Genomic DNA, 25,208 nt, shown 5'->3' with positions numbered 1-25,208 from the left:
ATATTCAGTCAACAAATATAATATGACTGCACTGTGATTTAGCAAATATTCAATAAATACACCTTCTACCAGCATTAACCGATCTGTTTGTGCAGTTGTTGGCAGCAGAAACAGGCACAGACACATTATCAGCCTATAAAAGGTTATGTATCAAAATTCATAGAAACCAGTCATTTGTTTAGCATTCATTTGGAGTTATCTTTCTGCCCACCTGATGAATATAAATCCATAACAAACCCACCACTAACTCCTGAAAAAACTCTCTCTTTATCTGCTAAATGCTTCACTATGTTTAGCAGCCAGTCTGTCTGCATTTCAGTGCTTGACATTTGTTTTTTTTTATTCCGCTGAAAGATCTGCGTGACACGACGCTGATGAGAGCAATGAAATGGATTCAAACTATAAATTTGGTAAGATCAAAACAGTGAACTAAAAGACACTACTACTACTGTGGAGCTGAGGGGAATAATGGTGATAATGATCTGTGGCTTTGTGCCACAGATTTCAAAAACACATTACTTAAAAGCAGCTTAAAAAACGTTCAGTAGAATCTCCCCCCCCCCCTCCCCCCCCAAAAAAAATCCCCAAATCTTTGTTAACTTTTCCATCAATAGCATGCAGCTTGTTAGCGTAATTAAAATAGTACCAGTCTCCTGCTCTTATGATAGATGGGTACTTAGTGTAAGTGACAACATGGGGAAACAGGCCAATAGCAGCAGTCTTCATCCAGTGAGTCAGACTGATGTTTAGCAGCAAAGTGAAACACACCCATGCTGACAAATGACTCTCACACATGAGAAACTGTTCAGTGAAAACAACCTCATTAGTTAAATGAGGAGCTTCTTTCCCGTTTGGCATAAAACAAATTGCGAATCACTGGATTTATATATTTGATCTGAAGTACATCGCCCTCATACTTATGTCAAAAAGAAACCAATAGTCTCCTAAAAGTTCACCACTGAAGGCAAAATACAACTAGTTCTGTCTCTGCAGGCTCATGGTGACACCTCCTCTGCAGCCTCTCTTCTCTACGGACATGTGGTGCATTATGGTTCACTTTGTTGAGGCGGGCAATGCCTCATGAAAATCCTGTTACCAAATACTTATAGCAGACCAAAAGTTAATTTCCTTGCACTGATGGTTATTATGTCTCTATAAAGGTCAGGCTTGAAATAAACTGTCACCAACAAACAAAGCGTTTCTGTTCTCCTTGCGAGTGAGAAGTAAGAGTGATGAGAAACACATATTTCTGTCAGCCTTTTCAAGATGTTTTCCATATTTTTTTTGGATGCTTTAAAACTTTAAATATGGATAATTTCACTCAATTAGTCATGGTAATTAAATTAGACAACACCGCAAACACAGAAAATCTGAAAAACACCAACAAACATGAAGACAATTAAATGCAACGTGACTTGGAAAAAGTGAAAAAGAGAGAAAGAAGGGAGATGATGATCAGAGCATGCATAAGATAAGAGAGACTGGTTAAAGTGTTAAAAGAGCACACATGCCTCGTAGTTGTGGGTCTACCTTCAGAAAGCGTCTCTGAAAGCTGCCGGACTGATCTCCTGAGAGAAAGCCATGGTCATATCGGGGGAAGACCATCTAAGACGCAAGAGGGGCACCGATAGTAGAAAGAGAGAGGGAAGTGGCGAGGGAAAACCAGAGGAGAGGACATTGAAAAGAGAGGGAGAGGAGAAAGAGACACACGAGTCTGAAATCAGAAATCCACTGTTAACGGACAGTCCAGAAGGGAAGAAGACGGCGGCTGCAGGAAAAACAGAGATGAGAGTAGCAGGTGAAGCCAAAAGAAAAAGCTCAAAAGAGGGTGTGTTGCTCGACTTTCTGCAGGGACAGTGACAGATCAGCAGCCTGACAGACGGCGGAGACTGCTGGGAGGACGAAGGACCAGTTCTCTGGGAGGGACAAACCTTGACAGTGAGAATCTGATTACTGTGCAGACCAGCATATGTGTTGTAGTTAGGAGGACCCTGAAGAGGGGAGTGACAAAGGAAAAAGTGAAAAATCTATCAAAACTGTAGTAGCACAGTGAAAACTGCAAAAAGATTTCCTTTTGCCTTTACAACTCCTACACATTTATTGTACATAAAAATGTGTCATCTGCAAATAGTGAGACTTCATAAAACCCACAAGTAAGGCCTAGAAACTGACCCCTTTGACCTTTCAAAAAATGATATCTCTGTCCAACACATTCAATTGTGTGTGTATTACATTTACTGCCTCCCTATCCTTCCATTCGCAACCAAACCAAACAGAGGTGGCTTGGCTCTTTCCAGTCAACAGACACTAGATGTGTTGATTGTCTTTCAAGCTGAAAGGAGCAGAGTTTGTCTGCCGCCAGAGAGCTCAGAGCACTGTGCGGCTTCTCTGGTTGAGATCCCTCAAAAACACATGGAAAGGAGGGAAGATCTAAGAAGAGGAGGAGAAACAGCAGGGGGACAGTAGGGAGAGAAAGAATGAGAGCTGATAGTCAGCCAGAGAGATTTTTGCTAACAGGCTGCGGTGAGTGCTGGATAGCTGAGGTTTTTTCTGACACCGCAGACCCCTCCTCCTCCTCTTTGCCTATACATCCCTCTCTACCCACTGTCATATTCACTCATTCACACCGTTCCACCATGAAGACCACATACACATATGTTCCTTAAATGTACCATAAGAGAAGAGGCAGTTTCACAGTGGGCTTCCCCTTCACCTCGTTTGTCTGATACTCAGACAAATAGCCATTCAGCCTCAGAGCATTGTCTTACCACGTCTGTTTTGTTTCTCTGGGCGAGGCGCAGGGAGGTTTTGGCTGGGAATGAGACCCCCATCACGCCTTGTCTTTTCATGCAGTGACAACGTCCTGTGTGGATTTCACAGTATGGAAAAATGGCTCCCAGCTTTATTCCTTTCCATAAAAGTAGGCTTGGGGGGAACGATGCAATGCCATACATGACCTTTTGTCACATGATCCCAGTGGTTCTGTGACATCTGATTTTGTTTTAATACCCCGTGTTATCCTGTGTTTGTGATCCGTCCTGTGACCAGATTCAGCCTGACAAAGGCACTTAAAAATGATGGATTGACAGGAAGTCACAGGTTGACAGAGATTTATGGCCGCTTCCTGTTTGCACATGTATTCTCTTGTCCTTGCGTAAAGTTCAGGGGTGAAACAGCGAACAACGTTGAAATCAGGGAAAGGTGATAACTGAGCTTGTGTAATAATAATGTAACTTTTATCAGCTCAGCCTTAGAGGACCTCAAGGAGCTTTGATTCATAGCTGTTTGAAAAAACACCATTGGGAAGGCAATCGTTTTTCATTTGCTAACCTATCTAGTCATATCTAGGAAAATGTATCTTAGCCCAAACCTCATTCACAAGTACAGTAGCTTTAGGAGCTGCAGGGTTTGTTTTGAACCAAGCCTGCGTCTCTAAGCGATGCTCTGAGGTTTTTGGGGGCTGCAGTCGTATCCAAGGACATCAAAGCTGCAGAGGCCTCGGCCAAGTGCCACATTTACCATTTTGGAACAACTATGTAATGGAGAACGCCAAAAAGATTTAATTCTTGTACAAACTATTACCTCAAAATCTGAAAGGATAGGCATGGAAATCAAATGGCTTGCGCCTTGATAGGAATCAGGAATTTCTGTAATGCTTCTGAGCCGCATCATAAATATTGTTCCACTGGGCAGCCATGTCAAATTTACACTCCATTTGTGCGCTGCTATAAAACAATAGCTTCTCAGTTTCATTCCAATACTCTTACACACTCTGTTATCCCATTATTGTCAGGCTCCAGATTTTAGAGGATGTTTGATTACACATCTGGTCTATAATTATTAGTCCATATCATGTTATTTGCTAAAATATGTTTGTAATATTCAAGGCAAGAAGAAAGTTGCTACAAAAAGCCTGTCAAAAGACACATTTGTAGTTTTTATAAGTATTTAATGTGTGAACTTTTTTTTAAAGTTAATGAGTTTTGGAACGCACAAGACAGGTCACTGCAAAATGGCAATAACAATTTTTGTCAGATATTATTTAGATGGAAAATAATTGAGGGTAATTAAATAATAATTAAGATAATCAAATGGGTTAATGAATAACTCTGGAGAGTGTTAGTCTTTAGAAGTCAATAGTTATTAAATAAACAATGACCAGTTTTGTTGGTCTGCATCAACTGCAGTACTCATAAGCTGCTGCTGGTCACGTGACTTATCTAATTATATAATAAATAAACAGTATGTACTAAGTGTTTAATTTTTTTCACACTTTGCATCTGCATGTCAAACTTATAAAAGCACTACAGATAATACCAGTTTATGATTAAATGCCAAATAATTATCAAAGTTGTAATTATTAAGACCCAACTTCTTACACATATATTGACTATGTTATGACTCTTTACTGAATAATCTAACTGAATAATTAACCTTATTTTTTATTTTTTATTTTTTATTTTTTATTTTTTTTATTTTTTTTTATTAAACAATGGATCATTTGGTCTAATACAATTCTAAAAAAGTATACTTTATAAGTTGACATGCCCAAAATGTTTAAGAAACACAATAAAATTGTTACAGATTTATTGTTTGTTGAATGGCATATTTTTTTAAATCAACTAATCATTCATTTCCTTTTCACGTTTCTACAAGTGAAAGGAAGAGAAGGAAGAAAACGTGCAGAGAAAAACAAAGAAATAACAGGGTTTGGATGTTTAAATTTAAATTGCAGAAGTCCATCCGAACTTTTATTTGCAGGTGAAAAAGTAAGCTGACCTGATATTCTCTTCTAAACACAATAAAACTAGAAAAAAAACAACCATGCAGGATTAATGGGGTACGTGACTCCTTCAAAGAACCTGAACCCTCCAGCATGTAAAGCGCAGGGGGCTTATTTTCAAACCACACTGAGTGAAATAGGAGATAATTACATAGATCTCATGGAGGGTGGAATGATATCACATAAAAAGACAGCACTGACAACACGGACCAGATGCAGAGTGAAGTTTCCCTTTAACGCTACAAAAAACATAGTTTGGGTGAGACTAGATGGCAGCTTTGGCCCACTGCCCCAACCATTGAGTTTTGATGGTGAAGTCTAAGTATTTCCATCGTTCTTTAATAACATAATTTCTCATCTCTGGCTTTGGAGATGTGGGCAACTTGAACCTCATCACAGGAGCGAGACCGTGTTGTTGGCACAGTTGCTGGGGAAACCGCACAGGATAAATACTCTTTTCTCTCGGATTATTGAAAGACTTTGGACGGACCAAAACTTGTGATTGATGTGATTTTCACGTTTTTCTCCTAGTATGTCCCCTTTGTTACCCCAGTATGATAACAAGGAAGTGATGAGTTCTGGTCAAAAAATATAAATTTCTGTCTTCTTGGACCTTGGTTTACAATGTGATGGTCCGTTACTCTTTCTGGTCTGTGTTTAAACCATAGCCCTTTTTCTTTCTCTGTGATATCCTCCTCTGGCAGTCCTAAGACATTTTTAAATTCAGGTGCACTGATACGTTTAAGACACATGTCGTAGTTTTTAAATAGAAGGGCAGTTTTATTTGTATGTTTTTGGTTGCTATAGAAGTAAAATTATATGATGAATTTAGCCCCTGTCAGACAATCAGTATGGCTTTCCTGTCTGCACACATGAAGCTACAGCCAGCTGATGGTTAGGTTAGCATAAAGAATGGGAACTGGAGAAGCAGCAAACTTACTGTAGCTCTTTCTGAAGGTAATAAAATCCACCTAACAGAACCGCTGAAGCGTACACACATTACATATTGTTTGTTTTATCCAAACAAAAAACAAAATGTAAAAATGACAAGTTGTGGTTTCAAGGGGGATTCCGTGTCGGACAATTTCTTGACCGAGTGTTTTAAAATTTCTCAGAAGTCTTGTCATCACAGAGGAAACAGGTGGAGTTTCTTTAATCGTTGGATGATAACAAACCTATTAAATTTGATTTATACAGCACCCAATACCAACACAAGTCACAGCAAGGCATTTAACACGACAAGCTGCTTTGAACAAGGAAGGAAAAACTCCCTTTTAACAGGAACAAAACCTTTCTAGACTTATTGAGACATAGATTTGCATTATGACCTTTGACCTTTTGAAAGACCCGCTGTTTAATTAAATTATTTAATCTGCAGTAGAACTGAAGGAGATAGAATATTTTATGAAATCATTGTGTGATGCACAATTATTTATTTCCATATTTCAAATTAAATTCAGTTCTTCAAATGACTGAATAGACATCACAGTGTCTGCTGACACTGACAAAAAAAATTATGAAACTTAAATTAAAAGAATGAAAATTAAAAGGAAGACGGACAAAGAAAAAAATAGAAGAAGGAAAGAAATAACTGGAGGGAAAGCTTAAATAGAAGCTCATTTTCAACGACATGAAAAGTAAAACAGTTGAAGGACAACATATTTTTCTACCGAGTAATGAAGAAACAACCAAAAGCATCTTATCTAACCTTCTCAGATAAAGACAGAAAACAAGACTTACCCTTGGCCCAACATCCCCTTGGTCACCCTTGGAGGAAAACAGGAAAATAACAATTGTCAGCCATTATTAGCACTGCAGATCCACCTAGGATCACTCATTCAACAGATACTGTAGTGATGCTGTGACAGACAGGCTTAAAAATGACTATTTGTGTCTGGGAAGGAAGCGACTCAAAGGTCATCTGTTCCTAAAGCAGCTCAGGATGTTGACCTTCACTGTACAAATGATTTGATAGGCTTCAAATAGAATCATCTGACAGGACGAGATCGATGGGGAAAGAGTGGGGGCGCACGAGCGGAGGACTGTCGGTTCCCTGATGAGGAGTTCATGTTCTCATCATAGAGCTACAAGCATGATTACACGAAGGGAGCCAATTTTCCAAACCTCGGCATCAGCCGTCAGACGAAGCCACCGCTAATCAGACCGGCTCCTGTTCTGACAGATGCTGTTTATTGCAGTTGTGTTGTTATTGTGGTTCAGCTTATCTGGACAATTTTCGCTTGAGTGCAAAAATGTGTACACGCACACACACAGTTACCCATCAGTGCGGACACAAATGAGCACATGACACGCCCTCCTCTGCCAGCTCTTGCAGCTCTTACGGTCACTAACATCTTAGGCTGGGCAGAGGTTCACAGAGCGGGAAAAACATCTGGCTATCATCGGGCTTTGCGGAAGGCCTGTAAACCTGCTTAGTGCCTTGACGTGAGAATGTGCGGAGACACATGAGCTCCTACATAACTACATGTAATCTATGGCTCGTTTGATGGACGTACAGTGAAAACGTGAACGTGGGAGGGCGACGTGTGTGTAAGTGTACTCACACTTGTGTCTACCCGAAGGCTTTAAATTAATGTGAGAAATCCCTCCATACAGCACATTGACTTGTATAATGGCAGCTGTTGAAAACCACAGTGAAGCATACCTTTTCTCCCTTGGGTCCGGCCGGTCCCTGTAGGAGGGAAGAGATAATCTGAGTCAGTTGGTCAAGATAAATCAGTTATCATATGAGCAACATACATCATAGTGCATCTGCAACTGACTTTGAGCAGGGAGCATTCAATCAAACAGTAAGGCAAGCCAGTAATATCACTTAATGCAGTCATGCCATAGAGACTGCTCAATCTAAAGTCCCTTTTGTCTGAGCATATTTCATTTATGAAAGACCATATGAACTTTAAGATTTCTCTTTGAGAGATAAAAACTGTTTTGCTAAGAGATAAAACTGAAAGAGCAACATTTTCTTTGTTCCTGCACTAGTTGCTCTGTCAAAGGAAAACTCTTTAGATGTTTGAGATGTGGAGTGTTGTAAACACTAACTAAAAACATCTCAAACATCGCACAGGGACAGTCCCTGTTTGTGTCTGAGAGTTTTATGAACACCAGGCCCACAGATGAGCTAATCCCTGCCAGTTTGCCCGCTTGGTGCCCTGGTTCATCTGCCTGTCTGCCCGTCTCCATCTGTCCACCGCTGACAAGTGGCACAGGGACGCCAAATGCGGCGGCACCACAAACCGCGAACTGACTGTGAAGGACAGACAGACGAAGAGGATGTGGAAACCTGCCTAGAACCGTCTCTGATCTCAGCCACAGTCTCTCTAAAAGTGACAGATTTGACCTCTCACAGCCTGGTCATCATTTATGTTAAAGTCATGTTTCTACTCTGTCCATTTTTCCACTTGTCCTATGCTGTATTTCATACACTCCTTCCCTCTGGCTGCTTGTTTTCAGTCCTGTGTCCCTAAATCTGCCACGGTATCTACCTTGAAGTCTCCCGCTCTAATACGTGCTGCCTTTCACTGTCTTCGCTGTCTGGCAGTCTGTCTGGACAGGAGCTCTAATTGTGTTCAGGAGAACAACGCTGAAGGATAAGCAGTTAATGTGAGTGGCCACATGATGACATGCAGCAGCTTATCTCCTGCACCGCTCACTGATCCACTGATCCAGAAGACAAGATGAAGGGGCTGGTAGGTTTAACTCAAGTGACTGCACACCAGTGACGTCTTTATTTTGACACGTTTTAGTTTTTTCTTTACTGTATTGATGTGAATTTCATTTTATAAATCTACAGCCAATTCAAACTCCCTCAAACCAACCAAACGTTATATTAGAATACTAAATATGTCACGGATGTTAAGAGGTGAGTTAGTTTTCCTGGTGAGATGATTTCTACATCAGGTTTAATTTCAGTTGTAGTGTTATGTGTAGGATTTTTAAAAGGGGAAAACCATTTGCCACAAAATGTTTTCGTGAGTACTACAATTCATTCAGTAAAAAAACATTTATATATTTAGCCTGCACATAAAAAGACAGCTTGATGGTTCATTACAGACCTTTTAAACAGACGTTTGACAAACTAAAATCTGAGGTCCACTCACAAATCAATCATATTGTGCTACAACATTTTCATCCCTACGTCCCTTGAGTTCGTAGGCGACTCTGGCCACGAGGTCTGCGTCACACCTGTTGTGATTTTACAGCAGACCCTCGGTGATGGGGAGAGTCCTATTAAAGGGCAGACACAGCTTGAGGTCTCCCCCAGCAGGAAGCAACAGTTAAATGGTGTTTGCAGAGGAACTGTTCAAACAGCTCTCATAATGCTGTGAGGGGTTTACATTTCAGCAGATGACTCGTCCCTCTCTCGGGCTGAAGGAGGGGCGGCGGGTCCTATAATGGCTTTTTAAAGAGCCTCTGTTGAAGGTTATAAACTCTATTCTCTCTCTTGCTTTTCCCACTGGTGTGTAACCAATTTGCTCTGCTTGATCCGTTTCCACGCTACACCTGGGTGTGCCTGGGACTGTAACGGGGTTTGAGGGGAGGGTTGATGGATGGGAGTGCAAAGGGGATTTCAGCCCTCGGTTCAGTTGAGCCATGACTCCCCTGCGGCCGTGAGCCTGGGGATGACTTAAGAGCTGGAACAAGAAATGAGATGGCTACCGTAGGTTTTATACTCACTCGCTATACGTTCCTAAGGAACAGTAAAAGTGATTGATGAGGTATAGCAAATCATCACCTGTCTTACAGGCCAAAATGCCCACCTGGATTCACAGTTAGAAAGATCTTTGAAGAGGAATTTCTTCAGTGTAATATATACGTATTGTTATAAAACCAAATCAAGACAGGCAGGTGTGTCGTGGTGTACCTGGCTTCCTTTGAGACCTGGTAAACCCTGAGAGGAGAAAAACAAAGTGAAAATAAAACTGTTAGATAGATAGATATTTTATTAATCCCTCAAAGGGAAATTTTTTACACTACAGCAGCATTTACAGGTACAGGACAAAGAAATAAAAATGACAAATGGTCATTTCGAGAATATTTTACAAATCAGACTACAAGGATACTCACTGGTTTACCATCCATGCCAAGTGGACCCTGTTGGAAGGCAGATAAAGAGAAATTATGAAAAACTTTTGAGGGTCATGTTGACAGAACCAGTGCAGGAACAGTTGAACATATTGGGAACATTGTCCGAGAGCATCGATACCACTCTCATGATTATAGCTATATGATATCGGGAAGGGAGCTAGAGTCAGGAGGTGGCTAGCTTAGCATAGCCAATGACTATGCTTGACAAAGAAATAGCCCAGCACTACACAACCCTACATATAACCATAATCTATCATCTTTATATATCAGTTTTTATAAAGTTTTGATTAGTGAGCTTTGCAGATGCTATTTTTTTTTTTATCTCTCTTTCCCCATTTCCAGTCTGTATTCTCGCTAAGCCGACATTCTCATATTTCTAGCTTCATATTTAACATAGAGACATGAGAGTAGTGTCAATCTTTTTATCTAACTCTCAGCAAGAAAGGAAATGAGCCCATTCCCAAAAGTGTGAAACTTCTCTTTTAATGGCCGGCTTCAAAAACATCTACTGAGTCTGCTGCAAATGAGGAATCTCATTGAGAACACAGTTTTAAATCCATTGACGAGACAATGTTCTCCCCCTAAAATATCCTAAACCAGCTGTTACTGATTCATAATGTTTCAGTCTTGTCTCCATAAATAGATTTGGAAAGTCGAGCATTTAGAGTGTGGACAGTGAAAAGCAGGCTTGTAAACAAGAGAAGAGTGAAAAAGTAAGAGAAGAAAGTTTTTTTGTTGTTTTTTTAAAAATAAATGTGTATGTATATCCTGCCCCATATGTGTGTTTGTGTGTTATGTTAACAAGGCTAATATATTACATTAAGGTCTTGCCAAGTCGTTGTAGTTTATAATTATTTAGGATTTAGAATGCAACATTATGGGCTGTGGGTAGATTTGTTCCAGCTGGATTAATCTGCCACACAACCGCACATCTATTATGTGAGTGTGTGCGCGTGTGTGTGTGTGTGCGTGTGTGTGTGTGTGCGTGTGTGTGTGTGTGTGTGTGTGTGTGTGTGTGTGTGTGTGTTTGACATGATGAGATAATCCAACAGTCCCTATTCAACCTCGCTCAAGTGCTGAAATTGCAGTTGGAGTGTCCACTTTGTTTAGCTCAATAAAAACAGATGAGCAGTCGCTGAACCTCCTCTGCGAAGAAACACTCAGTTCAAAGACCCAAACCTTCAGATCCTTACTTCAACATAAAGGAAGAGTTGGCTCTCGGATCAAACTTTCCAAAAACACTTACATGTGATGTATGTGGTAAAGGCTAGTGTTGACTTCCTCCTTAACGACCGTACTCAATGTTAAGCTAACAGTTTTTACAGCATCCCTCGAGTCCTGGGTTGCTCAACCCGTCACAGTCCTGCTGGCTTTCCAGACTGGAAACTGTCATTAAAAGTCATTGTCTCTGGCCTTGAATGGCTTGCACAAATTTTGCCCTTTCTCTTTATCTCCTGCTTTATCAGCCCTGTGGGTGCTATCGGGCCCGAGGTGAAAATAGTGAAAATCTCCCAGTGTCATCGCCGATGGCTTTGATGGATGGACACATGAGGGAAGATGAGGAAAGGAAGAGGGAGGTGTGTGTGTGTGTGGGGAGGGGGGGGGGGGGTGATATGTGTTGCTCTCATTACTTGTTATTGTGATAATTTGCTGCTCTGCTTCAGTTTCATAATGGGCCGGCGTGGCTACAAACTCTTGTCAAAAACATTTGTGGTCCGTTATAAGAAGCACAGTGAAAAGACTTTGAGGCTTCCTTCGTCTTTTTGATCAGGGGACCCTTGTGAAATCAGCAGTAGGTGGGTGACAATTGGGTGGAACGAATGACTGGGAGCAGTTGGACTTCAATAATGTCACTATGACTGTCTAAAGCTGAGACGTTGTGATCCTTTTTTTATTTCTTTCACTGGATGCAACATACAGCAGAGGACAGATTTGTAGTTTTAGCACTCTATTAAATGCAGCCAGCTGTGTTTATCGCGTCACACATGAGTGGGATAATTTGAATGAGCCTACAATTTTCCTTGCTTTCCGGGTCCATATCTCTGGATCTATATGTACTATATATATATGTGTGTGTGTGTGTGTGTGTGTGTGTGTGCGTCTGGTGATGTCTCTGCATCTGGGAGTGTTTATCAGCGCCCGGCTCTTCAAGGCTCGTCGGGATGAGTAGACGAGGTGCACATTGCGAGGTCATCGGCTGCCGCAAGAGTCTGAACCGGAGCGAGAAGAGACTGATTTACTGCCACTAACAAGCCACACAGAGGCCTGTGAACTCTGGGCACAACTACCGTTCTTTTCCTTTCTGAGGATATGATTGCAAAATGTATATTCTCAAAAATAAAACGGACATCTGACATAAGGAAGAAGTATATAGTGTAAAACTACTTACTGGTATCCAATATTGAGTGAAGAAAGGTGCAAAATTACTGTAGCTACCTGGAGCCATGTCTCAACCAATGACGGAGCACCCCAGGAAGCTCCTCTGATGATAAGATACTTTAAAATATACTTATACTAGCTTAAAACAGCAACGGAGGTGAAAAACAAGGGCAAAATGGTATAGATGGGGTTATAGAAATAACAATACATGAAACACAAGCCAGGGGATTTGGATTTTGATGTGTTGCCATCAATACAATTTCTGTTTATTTTTTGTATAGCTGTTCTGTACCTACAAGGTACACATGTACAGTACAACAGTCTGCGAGGCATAAAGAAGAGCTGGAATTCAATCATAAATAGAACAAGCTGAACTAAAAAAAAAAATCCCAAGAGGGGCTGTGGTTTGGAGGGTTGGGGTGAAGGGCTGCTGCTAAAATCTCTTCATCTCATACCACAAAAAATGGATCAGGCTGAAGAATAAAGGGAAGGAGGGAGGACTGGGAAAAACTAAAGAGATTAATTTTAAGAAAAGTGAGAAAACAGGCCTGAAATTACCACCGAAACCCAAAGTAAATGTGGGAGAAAATGAAATAATACCCTTTTATTTGAGTGTGGTTCTTTGTGTGTATTTCTAGTCTGCATCCTGTTCTGCAGCATCCTTCAGCACAAGTTTGGACACACATTCCCACCACTTATATGGCTTTTGAACACATTTCTGGAAAATAACTTGGCCTGCAGGAGGGCCCGTGTTTGTGTTCGTGAATGTGTGAATGTGCACGTTGGCTCGTGCATGAGTGTCTGTTTGCATGTGCGTGTCTCTCAGGGCCAATGAAAAAGGGGCGAGGGGTGTCTTTACTGTCTTTATTGCCCTCCCTATGGTGCAGACTGGTAATTATCCAGCAGGGTGTAATTGTTGAGGATGCTGCATGAAACGCTGGTGTCTGCACATCAGAGCAGACGTCTCAACACACTTCAGGCTCAATGAACTTCATTTTGTGATGTCAAAATGAAGGAAGATGGGAAGAGAACTGTTGTATCTGGCATCCTCATCATCTTTTCCTCTCAAACCCTTCTTTGACAATCTTTCTGTGCAGAATTTGTGACACATGACTTGTATTTCTTAAAGGACAGTGGCTTCAAGCAGAAACAAAGAGCACACTAAAGCATACCAGAGAGCAGTGCGTTTGGGACAGAAAATTACTGACATGTTGTTGGGGGACTGTCTGGCTTTAATCTTTGCTCAGCAGCCTGGAAGGCAGAACAATGGAGGCCTCGGCCTGTTTCTGCTGAGTGAGGTCCGCTGTCTGTCACACACTGGCACTCTCGTATAAACACGCTCGTGGCTGGGCCCGCTGGTGACTGCGCACATGAATGAGAGTGTGTGTGTCTGTGTGTGTGTGTGAGAGTGTGTGTTTACCCCTCTGCACTGGTCTGTCAGTCTGTCTGACTGATTGATTGTTTGACAGCGGGAAGGCTCTTTTCTGAAACTCCACTATGGCTGTGATTTATGAGTGGAGGAAGTGACAGGGTTACATAAGGAGAGAAAACATACATCAGCATGCACGCACACGCACACGCACACACACACACACACACACACACACACACACACACACACTTAACACAGTGTTATGCTTGACATACACACAAACCACATTTCATTAACAGTGTTTATCGTGTTACTGACGAGTCACTGGAAGTGAACTACTGCATGCATTATTCTGATGAGCTCAACATCTGTATGCCACCTGAATGAAGCACAGCTCATGCACACTCACACACCATCAAACATGCACATCGCTTATATGACTACTGATCAGTGGTGGAAGAAAGACTCAGATGTTTTACTTACTAAGTAAAAGTTGGAACATTTCACTATAGAACTACTTGGTTTTGCGTACTATTCATGTATATTACTAGATATCCAGAATAGTGAAGTATCAATAGTAACAGTGCTCATTGATGCAAAGTACACTTCAGTGTAATATATATCAATATCATGCATTAATGTGTACATCAATTTAATGGTGCAGGTGGGCAGGATGGAGCTAATTGTAGTTACTTAAAATTAATTAAGGGATAAATAAAGTTTGGTCAGACTGCTGGCTGCTGCGGGTTAAAAGCTTGATTAAAAGCTTGGTTAAAATGCAACTGGCATTGCATTTGATTCAGAGAGACATAACAGGGGTGAGAGAGGACAGGAAAAAAAAAGGTGCAGGAAAACAATCTGGCTGTTTGTTTTAACAATGGAAAAAAAAAAAAAAAAGAAGTTTAGTTGGCACAAGTCTCTGGCACAACACAGTCAGCACCGCAGCGCTCTCCGGTAACTGACTTTACTCATTTGTGTTGATTTATGCTGCGCTCTTCATATGAACAGTGCATGTGGATGAAGTTATTGGTGTGAAAGCATATCAAACACTCTCTCTCTCACACACACACACACACACACACACACACACACACACACACACACACACACACAAGACACAGACACACACGGACCTCTGACCACTTCCACAGTTCTGGTCTTTGTTGCAGAGATGTCCGTACACCATAGGTGGTTGGATGGAATCCACACACATCTGCACATATGGACACAGATACACAAACACCGCTACCCAAAAGGAAGAACGGCCCGATTAAGGCTCCAGAGCTTGAAACTTGATCATCTCTGCTGCTTTTAAATGAAATGCTGTCCATGTTAACTTCCAGTATGATTAATCTGCTGTTGTTTCACTGTAACTTCATACACAGGAAGCTGCCTCTTACAGTTTACAAAAGGAGCTCCTCCAGTTGTTGTTTCATCTACGTAGTGCTGTGAGGATTGATTTTATTGTGCTAACAAGACGGGGAAGGATGAACCAGATTATGAAGCTTTGAAGCAAAACATGACATCATTTAATTAAGATGTTTGACAGCATGAAATGACATTCAAATGTGCCAAAACTCTAATAAATACAATGACAGAGATGAACGCAGTCAGGTAAACAAATGTGCACACACTTATTTGTGCGCTCGCTCCACCTGTGTGTAATTAGCAGCAGGCATTTCCCGTCAGCAGGGCCGTGCGGTGCCAGGCAGACTGCATGGGAACCTGCCTGGGAGAGAGCAGCAGCCCCCAAAGTTCACCGACATGTAAGACGACATGCGTAACGACGCAACCAGACAGGACGTCCAGGAACACGATGTCGGGTGACTACTGCAGGTCACCGTGGCAACCAGACAGTGGTGTCACCGTGACTCATGAAAGGTTGTACACTCACAATGTACATGCAAATAGCCTGTGAACTACACCACTGTGCATAGATGCAGGTCTCATGAATCTGAATGCTCATACAGCATCAGCTCCTGAATCATGAGGATGTTGTATCCTTATTCGACGACGAGAATTTGATAAACACAACCAAAACTGACTTCATCTAATTAGTTGTGGAGAAACGTGATGGTCTAACCGACCACTAGGGACCGCTACATCTTTGGATAACATAAGAACTGGCTTTTTGTTTAGTGAAAAAGGTGGAGATCATTAACCTGTTTTCTCTTGAGCAATTGTGGATGTACACAGTTTTTTGTTTTTTTTTAAAGAGTAATAGAGCTCATTGAAGAGGCCATGACTGATGCCACGTGGATGAATATTTCACATGTTCATTGGTATGGTTTACAATCTTGTGGTTTATGTTTACTTATGGTATATTGACATGATTGCTGATTTGTGTCTACTGCTGCTTATGTTTACTCATTTTCACATGCACTCCACACATTTAGAATTTTACTATTCTCCGCTGTGAGTCAGTAGGTTTTAATGTTTCTAATTGCCAACGGGTGATAAAAGAGGCCATCTCATTTTACCAAACTGAGGGATCTGTGTCTGTTTGTGTTTAACTGCAAGTGTCTTTGTATTTGAATCACTTCTCAGTCATGGGGCAGGATACATCATCACTGGTGAATAAGTGTTGAAAATTGCAGGAGGAATAAGGAGAGGAAACAGGCGATAATTAGAGTAAAGACAATTTAAGAGAAGAAAAGAGACAGAAAATCTCTACTAAAGCAGAGACATGATTGGGTGAATCGAAGAGTGACAGGATAAATAAAAATCTAATTTACCGGGTATCCATCCCGTCCAGCTTTGCCCTGGTGAGGTTAGACATTGAAGCATGAAGCACTGAGACAAGTTTGAACAGAAACCAACAGCTGCACACAACACACTGGATTTACATGAACTCACAGGACCTGGTACCTTTAATACTAACAGCAGACAAGCAGTTAATGATGTCAAGGATCATGGTTGAGATTTTACTGATTCGTGCAAAAGCTTTAGTTGTTGAATGAGCTAAGCTACTTTATGTGCAGTCTGTGTTAGTGTTTGGAATTAAGTAACGACGTCGTCATATGTTTACACCACAATGTTTGCCTGTATCTGACAATTTTACCATCTGTTTACGTACATATTTTTAAAAACAACCTCCATGAACACAATTACAAATCCTTATTTCAGTAGTTTTCATTCTACAAGTATATCGTTCTCCCCTAATATACCTGCCTGAGACAAATGGTACCGACAGATTGCTATTTTGTGGAGGAGCAGGTGTCTCTATTACTGCACCTTCCCATCAATTTATGGGATGTAGGCTGTAGGATTTTGGGTGCGTTCAGGTTTCATGCACACTTAGTGAAAACCAGATGCACGGACAGTTTTCTCCAATCAAACCATTTCCCTGGATTTTAAAAAAACGTCAGCTGGACACGCTGCTCTGTTCTGATGTTTCTGGAAAATGTTATAGTGCATTTAAAAGCATTTCTGCTTCTGCATAACCGATCAGTGCCACATGGGACCGACCAAATAAATAAATTAATAAATAAATGAGGAAATTGATCACTCTTCTGACACGGGTCAGAACATTTCAAAACCTGACGGCGGCAGTGTTTTTATATAAATATATTTGTCTGTTATGGTGTCAGCAGGAGCTACAGTCCGACAGAGGAGAACAACTCGCTGCTAGTCACCACTCCCTGACCATCACCATGACACACACACACACACACACACACACACACACACACACACACACACTGGTGGTCCATTTATTGGCATATTCTGTGGATGCACACGTGTTGAGTGAGTCTGCGAAAGTTTGTGTGTGTCTGTGTTCATGTTTTACTGCTGTGTGAGAAAAGATTATTTCTGTCTCGACTTGCAGTTTGTCCAACAGCGTACAGTGAGGGATGATACACAGTGTGTGTGTGTGTAAGTGTGTGTGTGTGTTTGCATTATTTAATATCAAAACCTCAGTTAGTTCATTTCAATACTACCTGGATGAGATGAAATTGTACTTACAGGAGGCCCTGCAACAGAAAAAGAGAAATAAGACATTAGAAAATATAAATCTCCATTGACACATGGAGTGCAGCATGTGCGAGTTACAGGAACTTTTGGTTTGTACAGCAATCAAATCCTCCGAACAGTGGTACGCAACAGAAAAACAGCACATGCAATGTGGTTCATTATATGATGACTGTAATTAACCAACTGAATATGGTACAGGACAAGCTCATTAGAGCTGCTGCCAGTGCAGCTTGTGGTGAACCCATTATGATAAACAGACTTCTGGATCATGGGTCATGTTTTGCATTATTATATGAAGTCATGTCAAGTCTTTGTTTCTTAAGGAGATACGGGTGTATTAGGAGGAGGACAAACACGGAGTGAAAAGGTCGGGGTGTGCTGGCAAACTGTTTGTCTCTTTAAAGTATAAAAAAGACGTCTCTGAGATTTCTCTGAGGCAGTCTTTCAGATGTGATTAAAATGCTCTGATGTTGAGCCTCAGCAGCAAATTGTACATTCTGCTTTTCATACTGGGCCTAACCAAAAACAACAGTAATGATCAAAGAGCTCTTCTCGGTCTTAGTGGTCTTGGTCTTAATGGAATATTCTTATGAAAAAAACTTAACTTGAAAGTGCAAGGCAGAGTGCGCTAATAAACCACATAAACCCCCCACAGTGAATATATCATTTCTGTCATTAAAATATTTTATATCCGTGATTGCTTTAAATCTATCTGATCTAAATTCAAAACCCATCATGATTTATGTGATTGTTAACACAATTAAAGTGTATGGCTCAATTTGGAGTCCTTCCATCTCTATAGACCACAACTCATCAGCATGGATGAAACATCTACATAAACTCAGCGAGATTGAAAGCAGATCCCATATCAAGGAAAGTGTGATATCTGTGTTGTTTTGTTACAATTTAAACACAGAAAAAGGAGGAGCTTGAAGGAGCCTTTAGACTGGCTGTTTGATTCAATGGAAAGGTGAACTTTGTGATAAGTGGTGCAGGAGGTGAAAATGGATGTATGAGGGGTGGGAGAGTTAAGAGAAGAAGAAGAGGAGGGAGGTGTTGGTGTTTATGAGCCATGAAGACCAAGTCAATCAAGTGTAGCTGTGTCTAGACGCCAGACAGTTAGATAAACAAATTCACCGGCCAGAGAGCCAAACAGTGAGACAAGTTATAACCGCTGAAACTGAGACAGGTATGTGTGTGTGTTTGTAAAATAATGAGAAAGAAAGAAGCAAGCAGAAGAAAAAAAGAAATGCAAGTAAAAACTAAAACAAAAAAATGGACAATGGAGGCAGGAGACAAGGCGACACTGAGAGCTGATTTTAAGATGCCTAACTAATCCGTCTGGCCTTTTTCCTGTTATTAAGGTTTCTGTTTTTCTTCTCCGCTCTCATTTGTTTACCAGAGAGAACAGAGAAAACTTCTGGTCTTGTAAAACAAAGTAATCAGCGAGGGGATGGCACAACAGCCTCTCCATACCACCTACCCACGCACTGATGGTCAGGCAGCAATGTGTCAATGAATAACTACGAAATAGGAAACACAACCTAAACAGAACCACGACCGCTCTTTCAAATACAGAGCATCCTGTGTCAAATCTGTAGCAGCGAGCCTTCTCGTAATGATTATCCTCCTGTGAAACACCAAGCAGGTGGAAGTACAACCGTGGTGAAAAACAAAGTAATTTAGGTGACCTTGTTATTGCCTGAAGAAGTCACAGAACTCAGAGTGATTTCCGTAATGATTCAGACATAGTTGGAGAGTAAACAGAATATTGAGAAAGTCTGGTGATATTTTAGATTTTTCTTGTCAATAACCAGCCCCGGAGTGCTGCTGTGAATGCTCACTGGTGCACCGAATCTGCAGCTGAAAATAGTCCCCATCAAAGATACAATTATAACTTCTGTTTGAGTCATGATTGTTAAAAACAAGTGTCCAGATGTTTTATTGAATTACTGAGTCTTTGTGATTAAGATTTACATCTTGAGGAGGAACACTGGGAGAAATAAGGCATTGGATCAACTTAAAAGAATTAAAATATTTCTTTTGTTAATTTATATTGAATCCAATCTAAAAAAAAAAAAAGATGAAAAAAACTTTAATTTAAATGATCAAACTAATAATCTTCAGCTATTGGAGCTGGAAAAAAAACACAGCATTGTTGAAGCTGAGAGCTGCTGGATATGTCAGAAAGAGAGGGACTGAAACACTGCTGAGGGGTGTACAATGGAGCAAGTTCAACATACTCAGGGTCTCTTTGCCTGAGCTCGCTCAACAAAGCGGAAACTCGCCGTCAGAGATAATCGCTACTACGACGGTGGTTCTCGACTTCCTGTTAACTCAGGCTTTCTGCTTTTGGCTCTGAGCACGTTCACATTAAAGAGGTCTTTGCAGTTTCTGACCAATCACAAACAGACAAGTGTACAGACAGCAGAATGACATATTTTAAAAATGAGGGGTAAACTATAATTTTAAAAAACTATAACAAAGTTAAACACATAATCCACACTGAAAGCAGCACATCTGCAGCTGCTAAACGATGGAAGGATGTGGAAAAAAAAAATCGCCGACTATGTGAATGTGTAGCCAAAGTTGAAAGGCTTATAATATCACCTTACCATAATGTGCACAGGAAGATCTGAGTAATTACATGTGCATATTTAATTACATTAATTTATTATTAGATGTATTCTCATCAGGTTTATGGACGTTTTAGTTTTATCATTTCACCTGCAGCCCCGGAGGTGTCGAACAGACAGGAGCAAATAAAAAAGAAATATAAAATCATAATTCAAAGCGAGAGGTAGGTTTACTGTCAGATCTTATAAGTACAAGTGCAACGCTTTAGTGCATCAATCAGTTCTTGTTGTAGGATGATATCAGTAAAAAAACACAATGGAATTAATCTATACCTCATATAAAAATCACAGAGGAAAGACACAGAGGTTTGTTGGTCTCTGAACACTCTGCCCACCTCAGAGGACTGTCTCCCTCCTCAGAGGACTTTTCTTTTTCACTCCACAGAAGACTGTCTCACTCCACAGATGACTGTCTCCCTCCTCAGAGGATTGTCTCACTCCACAGAAGACTGTCTCCCTCCTCAGAGGATTGTCTCACTCCACAGAAGACTGTCTCACTCCACGCTTTAGTCTCAACATACCTCGCTAACCCACTAATCTCGCTTCGTAGTACACCCCTCTGGTGTTCACTTTGTTGACAGAACAACAAGTAAATAATATCTGCATCCTCATTTGCTTAAAAAAGGGCAAAAGGTTTAGTCAGGTTAAAAAAAAAAAATTGGCACAACAGCATCTGAAAAGTTAGCTGTGCCTCAACTCATTACTAAACATTTCAAATAAAAAAAACTGTGATGTTTTGAAAAGGTAGGATGACTTCAGAAACAATCTGGGTTTGCTAATTAGAGCAATAAAGCTTTCTGGTCAGCTTCCACTTAGTCACCATGTTCAGAAGGGCGGATCCAATCTTTAAATATCTACAACGGTGAATCACAACCAGACTGGAAATTTTCCCATCTGACACACATCCTGCAGGTTTTGATAAAATCGTCTAATATCGTCGCGCCACAATTTGGCGGAGCATTTCAGATCAGGATGACTCAAACTTGTAGAACGTCCGCTCTATCTGTTGTGACGGCCTTTTTGTGAAACAAGAGTTACGTCTTTGCACAGTTTTGTCCTCGATGAGTGTTTTGTGGTCTGGATGGGGAGAAAAAGCAGCACCATAATGGTGGGTAGTGATATTGGCAGGGGAGACTCTCATTAGGCTCGTACTACAGCAGCTGCTACCGCTCAGCGAGAACGGCCGACATCTGGGCAAAGTTAGTGCAACCACATGGCCAAAGTTAGCACGATGTCGGCGCTCATGAGGAGGGACGTAGAGGAGGGCAAACTGCAGCCCATCATCCAGCGGCCTGACTCTGGGATCACTGCCTTCACCAGCCCTTGGATTAAATTTATCCAATCACCCAGCAAAAAGAGGAAGAGTGTGAGACAGAGATGAAGAAAGAGTGTGTCTTCCAGGAAAAGAGGAGAAATAAACAATGACAGCAACACTTACCAGGTTCCCCTCGTCTTCCCATCCTTCCACGTTTCCCTGGAGGCCCTGTGGAAACACAGACAGAGCCATAAATCGACCACATCAGCACTGCAAGGATGAATAGAGAACAACTGAGCATCTCCTGCTGTTTCACTGCTGGAGGTCATGTGTTGCCTGGCGTTCAGTTTGTGTGAGCTGGCACGGTTTTAAAATGTCATATTCAGGAACAAAAACAAAATGACAAAAAAAAAAAAAAAGAGACTGTGTCAGAGCTGAATGTGCCGTATGATTATATTTCATTCTGAACTGACTTTCACACATGTTTAAAACCGACTTTCCCTTCTCTCTGGCTGAATATGATCATCATTACTGTTTGGGCCTCATCCATCCACTTTCCCTTTGACCCTGCAGTGATGCAGCTGCTACCACCACCTTTCTGGTAAAAGGATTTCTGCTGTTGATGGAGAAGTCTGGTTTGAAAAATGGCCAGAGCAGAACCACGAGAGGGGAAGTGGCCGGTAGAAGGTTCGACCTCTCTGCTCAGACCTCATTCTGCTACAAGACTGTGAATCATTTCGACACTGCCACTGATTTGCGTCAGTGTCTCCCTGGTAGTTTTACACAGGAACTGTTTCATAAGATAGTGCACTTGAAAACATTGGAAAAAAAACCCCACAGCTTTCTGATCGGGCACACAAAAATCCTCTAAACTTGCCTTTAGCTTCATAACTGTAGTCTTGTCAAAGTTGTCTCTAGTAGAAGCGAAATAAAGAATGACTGCACCGAACAGAATATTTTTAGCTGACCATTTTTTTTCCCTGTTGAGTTCCAGGTTACATTAGAAAAAGCTCCCCTCAGTGCCACGACCCATCCACTATGTGACAGTCGCTGGAACGAAGGTCAGTGTAACAGCTGTCTTAAACTGGGGAAACTAATACTATACACGATACACAGGTTTGTCTTACAAAGGGATTCCCAAATTACCATTAGTGGTACGCAAGAGTTAGGTCCAAAAGTTAAAAAAGAAAGGTCATTTACTTTCATTGTAATACAGTTATTACATAAACACATTACCGTGATGTAAAAATTAGTCGTTAATCATTTATATATTTCAGAAATAAAATTTGCCTGTTTAGCCACGTAGGGTGACATCACGTCACATCTGACGTAGCTTGATGCTAACGTTTGCCAAAACCACAACCGAATTGGACGACTCAGTTGTTGATTTTAGCAAGAGGAATGGAAGATTATTGAAATGGTCCAAACAAAAATAACAAAAACAGTCAAGAGTCAAGTGAGAAAACGGGAGAGAGGTGCAAGCTGCAAACAGCTGTTTTCTGTTGAATGTGAAGTGAGAAAGCTCAACAGTAACTAAACCTTCAATTTGCATCTCCATGACCTGAAACCCTTCTGTTGTAGCGCCTTACTTCTTCTGTCTTTCTCGCTATGTGTCCATGCTCCCCAGCTCTTCTGATGAAATGGGAACCATACTGGTTCCTCATGCTAAGTGGTTGTGGCTGCAGGCATGTTTTCCCTATTGTCATTATTGGCGTTATTGTAGCGGCCTAATCACTTCCTGACTCTGCCAGCCCTTTCAAAGAGAGCTCAATCATGCTCCTCCACCTTTTCCCCATGTCTACCTCTCCCACTTTCATCCTTCTTTCCCTCCTTCATGCAACAGCAATGAGCTATTAATGACTTGGAAACTGAAGGATTTAAGAAAGAGCATTACAAGAGTTAACTTCAACTCAAGCTGAAGATTGGCCCTGAGAAAAGTGTTCCACTGAACCATAACTCTTCTGTTTCTTCTCCTTTATCTGATCCAATCGGCTTTATTATTATTTTTTTGTAACTCGCAGGGGACTTTGTTGGCAAGGAGAAAAAAACTACTTAAAGTGTAGCAAAGGAGAGTGAGTACAGCTGTGCACCCACCGTACTGACTATCATTTAAAATTTACTCATTTAGCACCTCAACATCTTCAGACCTCAGACACAGATGCCAGCGAACACAATCTGCCGGCTGTAGAATTTACAATAATAGTCTCCGTATTTCATAGCTGGCTCTGCTTCTCCCCCACAGCCAGCACGATGCGGAGGAAAGACAGTGGGTGTAAAAGAATTTAATCTGAGGGAGACAGAAGGAGGCTTTTCTGCACATACTGCAAAAATGAGTAAAAGAACACTGAAGACTACAATATAAAGGAGATCAGTGGGGATGGATGAATGGCTTCACAATCACTGTACATGCATTGGGCTATTTAAGTGCCTCCTCATGCAGGGATATGCATCAGACGATATGGTTCACCGTGCCTGCTCTACCTTTTTTTCCGAGACATAAAAGGCAGCCGTCTGCATGTCGACAGGTTGGTGGCCAAACGCTGGAGGAGCAGGCGTCCGAGTGACTGAAATGTGGGAGTGTGATTGGGCCTGAGTGGCAGAGTTGAGGGGGAATGGAGGTGGGCGATGACAAGCTGATGTAGGACTGGATTGACTGGAGGAATTAATGGGAAAAATAGCAGTGCTGCAGAGCCGAGTATGTATATGTGTGTGTGTGTGTGTGTGTGTGTGTGTGTGTGTTTGTGTGTATGTGTGTGTGTGTGTGTGTGGGTGGAGGGGTGAGGGGGTGGAAGTAGTTCAGATTCCTGTTCAAGAAGAGAGTGGTGAACACATAGCTGATGAGATATAGATGAACAACCACGACCTGACTGAGGTTTTAGCTCTCACTTCCTGTGTCACAGCGGCATTGTGGGGTCCGAAAATGTCACACAAGCAGATCAAGATAGAAACAGTGCTTTGGAGAGAGCAAGAGATGGTCTGCAGGATCATGTTTTACTCTGTGTGTGTACCGAACATGGTCTGCATCTCAATTTGAGTCATCCTTCCTTTCTTGACTTTCTCTTTGGCGGCCCAATATTATCAATTTCAAAAAGAAGATTTTACAGCTCAAATGCAAAACAAGACAACATTTGCCTTGAATGTTAGTTAGTTTTCACAATGTGAAGGAGATGGGGGGATGCAAAATAATCAGATTGAATGGACTGAGGGGGAAAAAAAAGTAACAGATGCAAAGAGAAATAATGCAGTGCTTGGCCTGAGATGGGAGGACAAATGCTTAATGATGAGGTCGTCCTTCACTGTTACAGGTGTTGAAAAAGCAGCAAAGAATGATGGATCTCCACAACTGCCAAGCAGTTAGGAAAGAAGACGACATACTGTGTATGGATATCTCTGAGGGACACGCAAACAATGCTGGACTCACTGAGCTGAGCTAATGTAAAGAGGTCCCTGGTGACAGCATGGTTAAAACACACAATTAAATAAATTTGAACTGCAGATAACTGTGTGTGTATGTTGCCGCACAGTTGCAACTCACAAAAGGAAGAAGAAGAAGAAGAAGAAAAAGAAGAGGCATTAAAAGGAAGGCCAATCGTTCCTGCTACCTACAGCGACTGACGATTGACCCATGCTGAACTTCACAGTCCTGTGTACAAGCTTTCTCTCTTACACTCACACTCACACACACACAAACACACACACACA

General features: G+C 41.4%; 1 protein-coding gene across 1 annotated transcript in view; it reads right to left on the bottom strand.

The window, feature by feature from the left end:
* LOC138211563 (collagen alpha-1(XXIII) chain) overlaps positions 1-25,208 on the bottom strand; it is a 127,769-nt gene that overhangs the window by 15,660 nt on the left and 86,901 nt on the right. The window contains exons 3-10 of the mRNA XM_069171519.1: positions 21,690-21,734; positions 17,607-17,614; positions 16,376-16,402; positions 9,869-9,895; positions 9,666-9,692; positions 7,449-7,475; positions 6,524-6,550; positions 1,531-1,605 (exon numbers count right to left, since the gene is read on the bottom strand). Coding sequence (XP_069027620.1) covers positions 1,531-1,605; positions 6,524-6,550; positions 7,449-7,475; positions 9,666-9,692; positions 9,869-9,895; positions 16,376-16,402; positions 17,607-17,614; positions 21,690-21,734 — 263 coding nt within the window. The remainder of the gene's footprint in view (positions 1-1,530; positions 1,606-6,523; positions 6,551-7,448; positions 7,476-9,665; positions 9,693-9,868; positions 9,896-16,375; positions 16,403-17,606; positions 17,615-21,689; positions 21,735-25,208) is intronic.

Source organism: Embiotoca jacksoni, unplaced genomic scaffold (assembly GCF_022577435.1).
Source record: "Embiotoca jacksoni isolate LCO1_2020_lvr unplaced genomic scaffold, fEmbJac1.0.p SCAF_5, whole genome shotgun sequence".
Classification (NCBI taxonomy): domain Eukaryota; kingdom Metazoa; phylum Chordata; class Actinopteri; family Embiotocidae; genus Embiotoca; species Embiotoca jacksoni.
This window is presented reverse-complemented; position numbering and strand designations above follow the sequence as displayed.